At 53.7% G+C, this 13,825-nt stretch overlaps 1 protein-coding gene across 9 annotated transcripts in view; it reads right to left on the reverse strand.

The window, feature by feature from the left end:
• The window catches only part of CRTC1 (CREB regulated transcription coactivator 1), a 73,737-nt gene extending 65,721 nt beyond the window's left edge, over positions 1-8,016 (reverse strand). For all 9 annotated transcript variants that reach the window (XM_029216509.1, XM_029216506.1, XM_029216500.1 and 6 more), the window contains exon 1: positions 7,846-8,016. In XM_029216509.1, the coding sequence (XP_029072342.1) occupies positions 7,846-7,971 (126 nt within the window). In that variant the 5' untranslated portion in view covers positions 7,972-8,016. The remainder of the gene's footprint in view (positions 1-7,845) is intronic.
• Positions 8,017-13,825: the final 5,809 nt, after the last annotated feature.

A 13,825-nucleotide genomic window follows, 5' to 3' on the forward strand; every position in this document is an offset into this window, starting at 1 on the left:
AAATACTTGCACACACATGTTCACAGCAGCACCATTCATGACAGTGAGAAAGTGGAAACAGGCCATATACCCATCAACAGGTAACAGATAAACTAAATGTGGTCCATCCACACAACGGAATATTATTTGGCCACAGAAAGGAATGACACTCTGACACATGCTACGAAGTGGATGAACCTCAAAACCATCATGCTGAGTGAAAGAAGCCAAACACAAAAGGCCACATGTCGTATGGACCCATTTACATGAAATGTCCAGACACGCCAATCCATAGAGACAGAAAGTAGATTAGTGGTTGCCAGGAGATGGGGGAGGGGAGGATAGGGAGTGACTGCTAATGGGGACGGGATCTCCTTCTGGGGTGATGGAAATGTTCTGATACTAGACAGAGGTGATGGTTGTACAACACTGTGAATGTGCTAAATGCCACCGAAATGTGTATTAAAATGGTTCATTTTATGTGAATTTCACGTCAATTTTTTAAAGGCTTTTTTTTCAAAAAAAAGGTCACTCCGCATGGTTCCCGGGCTGGCCGTGAGCTTTAGGAGGGTTCTCTACACAGGACCCCGGGCTGGCAGGGCCACTCAGCAGTTCCCTATGGGAACAGAACCAGGGCTCTCCAAGAAAGCCTCCTTCCAAATGACAACTGGACCAATTAACCCAGAAGCGTGTCCCGTGCCAGCCACAGAGACTTCGGCACCCAGTCTGATCTAGACCATGGCTTTTATGGGAAAAGAGCCATGGGCATTGCACAAAGGTGTGTGTGATGGTGTCCCAAGGCCGCCGCCTCCAAGACAAGGACAATTAGTGAAAGGAAATATGGAGTCCAGGGTCCAAGTGTCATGGGAGAAACAGGGGCGTGGTTGGAGAAACTGAGTCACGTTTCGGAAAAACCAAGGTCCACATGGGGCCAAGCAGGCTCTGGTGAGCTACTGAAGGTTCTAGTTTGTGTTCTTACTTCCTTGTTTCGGACACAGCGCGTGTGCTCATCCCAGAGCTACACGTCAGTTCTGCCTCTTCCCAGCTGGGATGCAGCACTGGGCCTCAGCTTGCCCATCGGCACAATGGCAAAGACGACCCTCCTCTCCGGTAGGAGGGGCTGAGCAACAAGAATGGGGTTGAGTGAAAGCCACACGGTGCCCAGCAGGGGGCAGGACCCGAGAGAGCAAAGGACAGACTTTACCCCTGACCACACTGTGACCATACTCTTGGTCAGCTCCTGACAAGATGCCCCCTCCTGCCCCAGGACCCTTGCTCTAGCTGCTGTTTCTCAGGCTTGTTCACCATCACCACCAGGCCCAGTACAGAGCGAGAGTCCCCAGTTCCTGACAATGGGTGTGTGACGGGTCCACTCAAGGCCTCGAGGGGAACATGACCTGCCAGAGAAGGACAGATGTGCACATCTGCAGACAACCCTCAGGCCCACCGTCCCGAAGCGGGTTCCGCATGGTACTTGGACTCTGCAGGCTCTGTCTCAGCCCAGGGGAGAGTGTCCCGGGGATGCCATCACAAATGACCGCCAAAGGCGGGAGCGGGGGGGGGGGGGTGCATAAAACAACACAAATTCATTTTTGCACAGCTCGGGAGGCCAGACATCCAAAATCGAGGTGTCGGCAGGGCCACATTCCCTCTGGAGGCCCTAGGCGAGGATCCTCCCTTGCCTCTTCCAGCTTCTGGGGGCTCCACGCATCCCTGGCTCGTGGCTGCAACACTCCAATCTCTGCCTCCGTCATACATGGCCTCTCACATGTGAGTCCGGGTCTTCTCTTTTCGTGAGGACGCCAGTCATCTGACCACCCTAAATCCAGGACAACGTCATCTTGAGATCCTTACCCTACTCACAGCTGCAGAGACCTTTTTTCCAAATAAGGTCAGCGTCACAGGTTCTGGGAGTCAGGATGTGGGCATATCTTCTTAGGGGCCCCCATTCAACCTATTAGTGGGTGTGGCAGATCGCAAGCTGGAGAGCACTGAGACTGCTGGGGCTTTCTGGAGGTGGGGTACAGTGTACCCCATCCTCTCAGCAGAGCAGCCCGGCGAGTCCTGCGTGCGTGTGTGTGTGTTAAGGCTGCAGATGGCACCAGACACTTGAAGCAGCCGGCACAGAGGCAAATGGTGCCAAAGCCCAGGATGGAGGCCAGGACTGGGGGCGGCCTCCACGCTCAGCTAACCCGAGCCCCCGCTGCACGGTGCCTGCGGCCCGGAGGCCCGTTTTCCAACAGCCTGTGCAGAGCCACCCCCGTCACAGGGTAGGGCCGGGAGAACACCCTCCTTCAGCGCAGCCAGAGCTGGCAGCCCTGGCTGGGCCACCGTGGACTGCTTTGCACGCGGGCTTTTTCTGGCCCAGGTGCTGCTCCCTGGGATGCTCAGTGATCAGTTACAGGCAGAGCCTCCTGTGCCCTGAGCCCCCGGCAAGTGGGCGACACGCCCCCATCTCTTCCCCTCACCTCCCACATCCGGTCCACCCACACATCCAGTCATCTCTGCTGGCAAAACCCACCACTCCGGCCACTGCCACGGCCACCTCCCTGCTCAAGCCACCTTCTCCATTCCCCAACCGGGATGCTACAGCGGCCTCACACCATCTGCCTGCTTCCCTTCTCACCCCCTTGCCCACTCAGCTCACAGCCATCTTTGTAAGACACGAAGCGTCCTTGAATGATTAAATGGAGAGTTACCATTTGAGAGTGACCAGCAACTCCACTCCTCGGCATATACACCCAAGGGAAAGGAAGACCCGCATCCACACAAGCACTGGGACACAAACGTCCGCAGCAGCACTAGCCACAGTAGCCAAAAAGGTGGAAACAACCCGAGTGTCCACGGGTGAACAAATGAATACGCGAAATGCAGTGTATCCACACCATGGAGTATTATTCAGCCTTAAAGAGTCATGAAGTAATGGACAGCGGTGGCTACACGACACTGTAAACGTACTTAATACCACTGATCTGTACACTTATCAATGGTTAAGATGGTAAATTAGGGACTTTCCTGGTGGTCCAGTGGGTAAGACTCTGAGCTCCCAATGCAGGGGGCCTGGGTTTGATCCCTGGTCAGGGAACTAGATCCCGCATGCCGCAACTAAGAAGTCCGCACGCTGCAACTAAAGATCCCACATGTCGCAACGAAGATCCTGAGTGCCTCATCTAGGACCCGGCACAGCCAAAATAAATAAAATAAATACATAAATGTTAAAAAAAAAAGGTGGTAAACTGTATGTTTTGTATATTTTACCACAATTCTTAATAAAGAAAGGAAGGACTGATACACCCTACAATATGCATGAACCTCGGAAACATCACGCTGAGCGAAAAAAGTCAGACATAAAAAGCTACGTGTTATATGATTCCATTTATATGAAATGTCCAGAACAGGCAAATCCACAGAGACAGAAAGTAGATGAGTGGTTGCCAGGAGTGTGGGAGGGGGAATGGGGAGTGACTGCTAAGGGGACGGGGTTTCCTTCTGGGGTGATGGAAATGTTCTAAAATTGGTGATGGTTTCACAACTGTGTGAATATGCTAAAAACCACTGGATGGTACACTTTATTTATTTTTCTGGCCGTGCCGCGCGGCTTGAGGGATCTTAGTTCCCCGACCAGGGATTGAACCTGTGCCCCCTGCAGTGGAAACTCGGAGTCTTAACCACTGGACCACCAGGGAAGTCCCCTAGATGGTACACTTTTCTTTTTTTTTTTTTTTTTTGGCTGCATTGGGTCTTCGTTGCTGCATGCAGGCTTTCTCTCTAGTTGGGGTGAGTGGGGGCTACGCTTCATTGAGGTGCGCTGGCTTCTCTTGGTGCAGAGCACTGGCTCTAGGCACACGGGCTTCACTAGTTGCGGTGTGTGGGCTCAGTAGTTGTGGCGCGTGGGCTCAGTAGTTGTGGTTCGCGGGCTCTAGAGTGCGTGCTCAGTAGTTGCAACGCACAGGCTTAGCTGCTCCGCGGCACGTGGGATCTTCCTGGGGCCAGGGCTGTCCCCTACATTGGCAGGCGGATTCTTAACCACTGTGCCACCAGGCAAGTCCCAGTACACTTTAAATGAGTGGTTTGAATGTATTGGGAATGATATCTTAATAAAGCTACTATAAAAACAAGCAAAGGATCAGGCCACTGACCATCACAAACCCTCCCAGGGCCCCTCCCTCAGGGGCCAGCCGCATCTCTCCTCTCTCTCCCTCAATATGCCAGCCTCAACCTCGCCAAGCCCTTCCCACCTCGGGGCCTCTGCGCCTGCCTCCCTCACAAGGGACACCCTTCCCCAGCATGGGGTGGGGGTGGGGGGTGCGGGGGCCTCTGTCTCACTGTCCAGGTGCCAGCCTCCCGCCCTAGCCAGTCCTAGCACATTGCTTTGCTTCTTCTCTTTGAGAGCATCGGCCTCATTTATCTGTAGCAATTCTCTCCTGTCTCCACTAAAACCATGCCGGCTCCCCAAGAGCATGGTCCTCACATGCCTCATATGCTGCTGGCTCCCCAGTACCTAATACAGTCCCTGGGACGTGCTGGGCAAATAAAAATGTCATTTTGTGGAATAAGCAAGCTACCCTTGCTCACAGATCAGGATTCTGAGACCCAGAGAGGTTAAGAAACCTGCCCGAAGTCACACAGCTGAGCACCACAGCCCTCTCTGCACATCAGGCTGCCCAAGTCTGAGGACGAGAAAGGAGCATTCGTGCACTCACCTCTCTACACTGCGACCCAAAAGTGGACGTCACACCCCATCCGCCACCCGAACTAGCCCTTGGGGTACCTGCCCCTGGGTGAAGTGACAGCATGGATCTACTCATCAGGCTCAACACCTGCTGACCGGCCTTTCACAAGGGAAGGCACTGCGGGTGCACCCATCACGACCAAGGGCTGTGCACAGACACACATCGACACGAGTGTCCCCGCTCGTTCCGGGAGTGGGCGTGCTGACCTGCGGAATTCCCCTGAGAAGAGCAGGTACCAACTTGGCCACGTCCCACCTGTTCTCAGGTGAAACGCTTGTGTCTACCGCAGGCGGAGGCAGCGCAGAAGGCTGCAGCCATGGGAGGGTGAGCAGGAGGGGACCCTGCATCAGGCGGGTTCACTCGCCTGCACCAGACACTGCTGATGTACCACGTGCCATGTGCAATAGCCGGAAAAGGCTGGGAAAGAGCTTGCCCATCCTGGTCTCAGGTGCAGGCAAAGCCACCAGCCTGCCCACAGTGGCACAGCCGTATTGGTGGGTGTGGAGTTTTGAACTATCTGCCCGGGTGCAAAGCTCGCACCCCTGCCCACACAGCGTTTCCTTCAAACTGAAGGTATCTCAGCCTTGACACTGCTGACACCTGGGGCCGGATCACTGTCTATGGTGGGAGCCGTCTATGCATCGTGGGGTGCATCCCTGCTCTCTACTCACTAGATGCCAGTAGCAGCCCTTCCCCTAGTCGAGACAACCAAAAATGTCATTGCCAAATGTCCCCTGAGGACAGAATCACCCCCAATAGAGAACACTGCTCTGTCTGTAAAAATCTAGTATAAGTGCACCTCCGCCCAGGGCCCAAGCCCACCCTACCTCCCCAACTCCCGAAGTAAAGGAAGGCAACAGGGCGAGGGAGGAAAGAGATGGGAAACGGTTACCAGGGGCCGAGAGAACTGCTGTCTGCGAATCTTAAAAATCTTTTCTACATCCATCAACCAATGAATGGATAAACAAATGTGGTCCAGCCATACAAAGGAATACTACTCAGCCATAAAAAGGAAAGAAGCTTCCTGATACACGCTACAATGTAGATGAACCTTGAAAACATTAGGCTGAGCGAAAGAAGACAGACACAAAAGGCCACATCTTGTATGATTCCATTTATATGACATGTCCAGAACAGGTAAATCCATAAAGACAGAAAACTTGGTGGCTGCCAGGGGCTGGGGGGAGGGGCAAATGAGAAGTGATTGCTAATGGGTGTGGAGTTTCTCTGAGGAATGATGAAAACATTCTGGAATTAGACAGTGGTGATGGTTGCACAACTCTGTAAATGTACTAAAAACCACTGAATTGTACACTTTAAACAAGTGAATTATATGGTACTATCTCAATAAAGTTGTTATTTTAAAGATATCTTTTCAACAACAATTCAAAAACAAACAGACAAAAAAACACCAATAATTCATTTCCAACCCTAAAGCAGAAACCAGGCCTTGGATCATGAAGAACTGTCAAGAACCAGTGTGACCCCTTCTTCTTGTCACACCACATACATTTGACACCTACTGCATGCTAGCACACACTACATGCTGGAGACAAGATGAAGTGGACACTCCTGCACTCAGAAGCCCTGACGTATGGGCAACACTCAAGCTGCGTGCTTTCATTCATTCATTCATTCACCAACCACATCCTGAGCGAGGCCGCAAGCGGCTGGAGCAGGGACAAGCAGCACCTGGCCGACAGTGAGCACCCGACTGATATAGCTGAACAAATGCACGGAAATGAAGACACACATTCTAGTCTTAAGGTCATGATCTCAAAGAGAAACAAGCAACTAATTAAAAAGTAACGTCACCCCAAAAGCCCACCTGAGGAATCAGAAACTGAGGCTCACGGCATGGAGGTAGGTCTGCCTAGGCCAGTCAGATCGGACGCCAAATCCAGAAACCAGCGGGGTGGGTGTCTGCAGCTCCCACTCAACCCCTCCCCAAGGCCCCAGGGTACAGCACAGGGGTCCCATCGCTCTGCAGGATCGAAGCAGAGATTTACTGCCACCTGTGCAAAGCATGCTCCCCTCCCTGACCCACGAGGAAGGGCTTGCTAGACACACTCGACAAGGGAGGATACCGAGACCCAAGGAGCTTGGCACCTCACGGTGGTCGCCAGAGAGCTGGGGCCCAGAAGAAGGGCCAGGACCCCCAACCCCAGCCACAGCCAAGCCCCTGCTCCAGGCCTACAGCGGCTTCCCAGATGAGGTTAGCAGGTAACCGGGCCTGCTCCTGCACACCAAAAGCACCCAGCCATCTGAAGAACTGTCCCTCCATCCTGGTCCTGAGGGGCCAGGGGCCATCTGTGGCCAGCTGTACCTTGCCCTAGTGGGAGGAACATCACCTGGTCCCCACCACATGGGCTGCATGGGGAAGGGGCAGCTGTCTGCACTCCAAGCTCCAAGACGGCCCAATCTGCCTTCCTGATCCCGCCCAGGTCCCCACAGCGGAGGCCAGACCTTTCCCTCAGGTATCCAAAAGGGAGATACCTATCCCATCTCAGCTCTGCAAGTGGGGGTACCTGTCCTTCCCCCAACGCTCAGGCAGTGAGTGCACAGGTGACAATGATGGAGAGACACCTGCCCCTTCAGGTAGCAATGGTGTGGGGGCAGCTGTCCCCCTCAGGTGCCAATGATATAGGAGCACCTATCCCCCCTCCCCAGGTAACAGTGATGCTTGCAAGCAGCACCCAGTTCACACACCTCAGTATCACTGCCCTAGGTAGCAGTGATATAAAGGCACCTATCCCCCTCAGGTAGCAGTGTGGGGACACCTTTCCCCCCTCAGGTACCAATGATGTAATGGCACCTGTTCCCTCCATGTAGTAACGACGTAGAGACCCCTGCCCCTACAGGTAACAATGATGTAAAGACACCTGTCCCCCACTCCAGGTAGCAATGATGCAGGGACACCTTCACCCCTTCAGGTATCGATGATGTGGGGGCACCTGTCCCGCCCACGACGCCCGGGGCGTGGGGACACCTGTCCCCACGGGCCGAGCCAAGTCCCGCCCCCGCCGCGCGCGCCCCGCCCCCGCCGCGCGCCCCTCACCCCGTGCACGCGCCAGACACGCGCCCCCTGCCTCCCTCTCCGGCCCAGAGGGGTCGGCGCGGGCAGCCCCCTTACCCGCGCGGCCCGCGTCAGGCTCAGGTCCTTCATGACCTCCTCGAAAGCCGCCGTCTCCTCCGCTTGCTTCTGGTTGTGCAGGGCGATCTTCTCGCTGAATTTCCGCGGATTGTTCGAAGTCGCCATCTTCTCGCCGCCTCCTCCTCCTCCTCCTCCTCCTCCTCCACCACCTCCTCGCCCCCCCCCACTCGCCGGTGCCACCACGCAAGCGCCGGCCGGACCCGCGGGCGGCGGGCAGTGCGCAGGCGCGCCGGCTGTAGTGAGAGCGGCACATGCGCACAGGAGTGGCGCGCGGCGCGGGGGCGATGGCGCATGCGCGCGCCTCGGCGGCGCGCTTAGAGGCCAGAAGGGGAGGCGGGAGAGGGAGGGTGGAGTTTTCGGCGCAGTCGCAGTGAGCCGCCTCCTGGCCCGCTGGACAGCGGCCGTCTGGCTGTTGGGCAAGGGACAGGCTGGGACGCTGGAGCTCCCAAGAGAGAGACTCCTGGACGCAAACCCTTCCAGGTCACCAAGATGGAGCCAGCACCCATCCCAAGGACAGGTAGCACTCGAGGCTGAGCCTGGGCTCGGACCAGTTCAGCTCAGAGACCAGTTCAGGGCGTTGCTCATCCATGCATGCATTCATTCATTTATGGAGCGCCTATGTGTGCCAAGCGTACTGGGGGAACGGCGTGAGCAAGCAGACGTGGTCCCTGCCCTCATGGGATGCACAGTCGGGGCGGGGGGTTGGAACATAACCCACCAACAAATGACCCGAGAACTTTTCAGATGGAGAGAAATGTGATGTGGAAAATAAAACCAGTGATGGGCCAGGAGGAGAGTGATGTTAGGAAGGAAGGCTCCTATGGCCAACATGGTTTTGGGGGTGTGATCAGTCCCCAGCCCAAAATCCCAATGTCGTCCTTAACACCTTTCTTTCCCTGTTCCTATCTCCTATCCAGTTCCTATTTTCTGGATCCTTAAGCTCGGAGAACTGGAGCTACATAGCTTCAGCCTCCTCTCTGTGAATTTCTCCAGTCCAATTTTGCTCAAGGAAGCCAGCTTTGCCATGGGGTGCTAAAGGACAGGTCCAGAAATCCCACCCAGACCCAGCAGTGAAAGGGACAGCAGAGTCTCCCCAGTGATGAGGTGGGGGGGGGGGCAGGTGACCTAGAGAGGCAAGAGGGATTCTGACACCTAGTTGTCTCTCCCCAGACAGAGGGACCCTAACCACCAATGTCACAAGTTTGTATTCAGGAGGCTCCAGGGATTTCGGAGCATGGGTGGGGCAGAAGCCAGGAGGGGCAGCCAGGGGAATTGGGGGCATCTCTAATTGCACAACAAGCACACTTTTTTTACCAGGGCGAGGGATGGCTGGAGGGGACACTGATGGAGATCATAGGGGGAAACCAACATTTTCCAAACGTGCTTTTATTTACATTTTACAACAGTTTAATGAAAAGTCCACATTAAATACATACACATACATAGATTTTAATTTGGAGTGTCCTGGGCACTGCCACTGCTCTATTTTGTCCTTCTTGTTCATATGGTTTTGAGCACTTTATTGGACTTCTAGCCTTTTTGCCTAGCAAGTATCTGCCACCTATCTGGGATGTCAACAACCAACTACCCTTCAGGGAACCCTTTCCAACTTTCAGTCCCTGGTTTGTGGTAGAGCTGGTCTCACCACTCGCTCTCCCCACAGTCTCCCCTTCAAATTGGAAGCCTTGGCCAGTCAGCAGAGCCATTGCTCTGACCAGCACGATTGGGTCAGGGCAGGCATGTGACCCAGTTTGCCCAATGAGATGCAAGTCTGGAATTTTTGTTTGAAGCATGGGAAAGAGAAGCACCCTCTTTGCTTGGGTGGCTGATTTGAAGGATAACACAGGTTTGCAGAGCCAGAGGTCACCACTTGAAGAGAGGTGGCCTGGGGAATTCCCTGGTGGTCTAGTGGTTAGGATTCTGTGCTTTCACTGCCGTGGCCTGGGTTCAATCCCTGGTTAGGGAACTGTCCTAGAAGTCGCACAGTACGCGTGGACAAAAAAAAAAAAAGAGAGAGAAAGGTGGCCTGAGAGTAAACCCACACAAAGGAAAACAGAACCAAATGTAGGCAAAGACACTCTCAGAATTCTTGCATCCAGCCATACCTGAAGCTAGACACTCCTGCCTTTTCAGTTATATGAGCCAATAATTCATGCTCTTTTTTGCTGAAGTCGATTTGAAGTCCATCTTCTCTCCCTGGCACGGAGACTGAAGCTTCTGGGAGTCAGGTAAGGGACTGGACATTCTATTTATGTGACTTTTAGTCCCTGCCACCATCCTGAGATTGGAGAGGAAATAGTGACAGACAGCAGGGACGGCAGCTGCCCATAACAAGTTAAGCGCCAGAGCCAGGACTGGAACTCGGGCCTGACAGCAGAGGTCGGCTTCCTTCTCTACACCAGGTTTTGTCAAGTTTAAATGAGGTTAATATATGTCAAGTGCCTGGCTCATAATAAGTGCTCAAAAAATGCTGGTTACCCAGATCACTTACATAAGGCTGCACTAAGCCGGTTTCTGCACAGAAAGATGGAGGAGAGAAGATTTCAGGGGGAGCAGGGGCCACAGCAAGAGGCCGTGCCCACAGGGCAGAGGTGAGGGGCCAGTGCTCGCCCTACTCACCCCCGTTTACCCCGCACCCCAGCAGCATCTCGATCCATCCTAAACCCTGGTGATGAGTCAGAGGAAGCCACAAGCCTGCTTATTGCACAATGGCCAGACAGTGACCAAAGCCCTCCTCCCACTCCACTGACCCCCAGCCCTGAGAAGGGTGAGGCCAGGGCGTCTGGTGACCCAGGCAGAACCCAGCCCTGACTCTATCACTTTCTCCCTTCATCAAAGGCACCTTCCACCACCCAGTGTGGCCCTGGCAGGACTTCTGGAGCAGCTCATGGTCTTCGTAAAGGGGGGCGGATCTCATGCTCCCTATGACACTCAGAAAAAAATCCAGTGGCCCGAAGGGTCCTCACACACCCTGGCCCCTCACTCCAGCCACCCTGGCTTCCTTGCTACTCCACCTCCAGGTCTTTGCATGTGCTGTTTCCTCTGCCCGCACTGCTCTCCCCCCAGATCCTTTCATGGCTGGCACCTTCTCATCTTTCAGACCTCTCCTCTGGCAGACCCACCCTGAGGGTGCTATCTAAAGTGTACCCTTGAATGTTTGTCCCATGATCCAGGAACATCCCACCCTCTGAAGGCAGCTGTGTCTGGAGTACTGCCTGCTCCCCTATAGACTGAGCAGAGATCAGAAGCTGAAAGTATGTTCACCCTTCTCAGACACTCCGGGGGCTTGAATTTCCTGTGTGATGCAGAAAGAACACAGACACACCCAATTCCCTACTCCTAAAGCTTGTTCTCTGTTGATGGCTCTGAGCACTTTAGGCCTCATTTTATACTCATCTGTGTTCATTCTGTTTCCGTGGCTCCCCAGAGCTAACACAAGACTAGTCAGAAATGGGGAATTAGGAAGGGTTTGTTAAATGAATATGCCTGGGAAACTCCTATCTATCCCTCAAAACCCACCTCAAATGACCCCTCCTCCAGAAAGCCATTCCTGACCCCAAAGCAGAGCTGTTCCTCCCTCTGGACTCACACAGCCCTGGATCCTTCTCCAGCCAACCCTGACCCAAAGGGATAAGGAATATCCCATTCTCTCTGTCTCTTTTTTTTTTTTTTTGCTGCACTGGGTCTTCATTGCGGAGCGCAGGCTCTTTGTTGTGGCACGTGAGCTTCTCTAGTTGCAGCACACAGACTGTCTAGTTGTGGTGCAGTGTGGGCTCAGTAGTTGCGGCACACAGGCTTAGTTGCCCGCGGCATGTGGGAATCTTAGTTCCTCGACCAGGGATCGAACCCACGTCCCCTGCATTAGAAGGCAGACTCTTTATTTTTTCTTTTTTAATATTTATTTATTTATTTGGTTGTGCTGCGTCTTAGTTGTGGCAGGTGGGCTCCTTAGTTGTGGCTCACAGGCTCCTTAGCTGTGGCATGCAAACTCTTAGTTGCGGCATGCACGTGGGATCTAGTTCCCTGACCAGGGACTGAACCCCAGCCCCCAGCATTGGGAGCATGGAGTCAACCACTGAGCCACCAGGGACGTCCCGGAAGGTGGATTCTTAACCACTGGATCACCAGGGAAGTCCCAGGATATCCCATTCTTAAATAGCTTCACTTGAGTTACAGAGCACATCCAAGTGTGAGCTAAGAGGCAAGTCCTATAAGCTACTTCTTGCTGCCTCCATGATATAGTTTTCTCTCCTGTGCTCCATAACTCTGGCTGGCTGCCTTTTTTTCTCTGCCAGCTTCCCTAGCATCCTCTCCCACCCTTCCCTTTCTCATGTCCTCCATCCAGCCTTGCTGATCCTGCGTGGGCCTTTGCACAGGCTGTCTTCCCTGCCTAGAATGCCCTTTCCCCTGCATCCAGGCCACAGCACCCCTCAACGTAAAGCTTCTAAATACAAGCTAAATTAAAACCTAAATTCCTGTGCGTTTCTGCGTGGCCCAGCCCTTGCCAATTCTCCAGCTGTGTGACAAAAGGCAAGTGATTTCATGTCTCTGAGCCTCACTGTCCTCCCGTGTGAAATGCAGATAATGGCACTCCGCAGAGCAAGCTCTTGGGAAGATTAAATAGATAATGCATGTAAAGCACTTAGCTCAGCGCCTGCTTCCTCGCAAGCACTCAACTGTTAGGGAAGCAAAACTCTACATCGAGATGTTAGTTTTCATGGCTCACTTTTCTGCACTGCCTTATATGGAATCTTAGTCAATCCAGGGTACCCACATTGCATGAAGGTGAACTCGGGCCATTGGGAGCTGGAAGGCAAAGAGGAAAACCATCCAGGGCCCGTCTCTGACTTCCAAACCAGGCCCTCATCAGACAGAGTTTTGAAAGGCAAAACAAGAACCAGGTTTGATTATGAAGCGAAAGGGAAGAACCCGATGGGAGCCAGAAACACCAGACATGGAGCTCACTCCTTACGACCGAATAAGAGGTTAGATGAGGACCCAGGCCCCTCCGCCCCCCACCGCAGGCTGAGTGTGGGGTGGAAGGTAGGACGGGGCGGACTGCCGGACTGCCAAGGAGGCTGGAGTTGAGGGGGCAGGGACCCAGGGGGATGGATCTAGGGTATGGTGGGGCAGAGCCAGCCGTCCAGTCCCCACCACAACAACCACCACGCTGAAGGGACATCTGGGGAAGGCCTTCCAGTGACACCAGAATGCCCTGAGACTTGGCTGAGCTCCAGCTAAACTGCCTCACAGAGCCCCCCGCTACCCGCTGTCCAAAAGCCCAGGACACTTACAGCCCCAATCGACTCCACAATAAAAGAGAAAGATTCCCCAACCTCTAGGGGGCAGTGGCTGCAGAAGAGATACAGCTGGCTTTTCTTTTTGGTGGCCCAGCATCTGGAGGCTGGGGACTCCCCATAATGGGAATTCAGCCTCCCCAATGACAACAGAGGCTCCAAAGCCAATGGTGTGATCAGTCAAATTATGGGCCTCAGTTCCCCTTCGTTTCTGTGTCCCACCCTTTGCCACACCGCTGTGCATTCTTCCTGCATAAGGTAGGGGATATTTACCCAGCCCTGATTTTGAGCACATCATTTGCTTTGGCCAAAGGAATATGGGTAGAAGCAGCAGCACAAGAGTTCCGAATCTGGACCTTAGGAAGCCTCATGTGATCCCACTTGTCCTCTGGCACCATTGTAAGAGGAGAACATAGGTTGACTAGCTGCTGGTCCCAGGAAGATGCAAGGTAGGTGGAGCTGCACTTCCTGGTTACTCCACAGTCTTGCACCTGGAAGCAGAGCTGCTCAGCCAAGGGAAGCCTAGAACAAATACCCCACCCCAGCTGAGTCACAGACATGTGAAAAATATTTTTGCATGCCATTGAGACTTGGGGTTGCTTGTTACACAGCAGCAGCAGCTGACTAATACACTGAGGTACTAACTTTCCCCACTCCCTAGG

This window comes from Monodon monoceros, unplaced genomic scaffold, assembly GCF_005190385.1.
Source record: "Monodon monoceros isolate NGI ecotype Baffin Bay Population unplaced genomic scaffold, NGI_Narwhal_1 Super_Scaffold_12, whole genome shotgun sequence".
NCBI lineage: Eukaryota > Metazoa > Chordata > Mammalia > Artiodactyla > Monodontidae > Monodon > Monodon monoceros.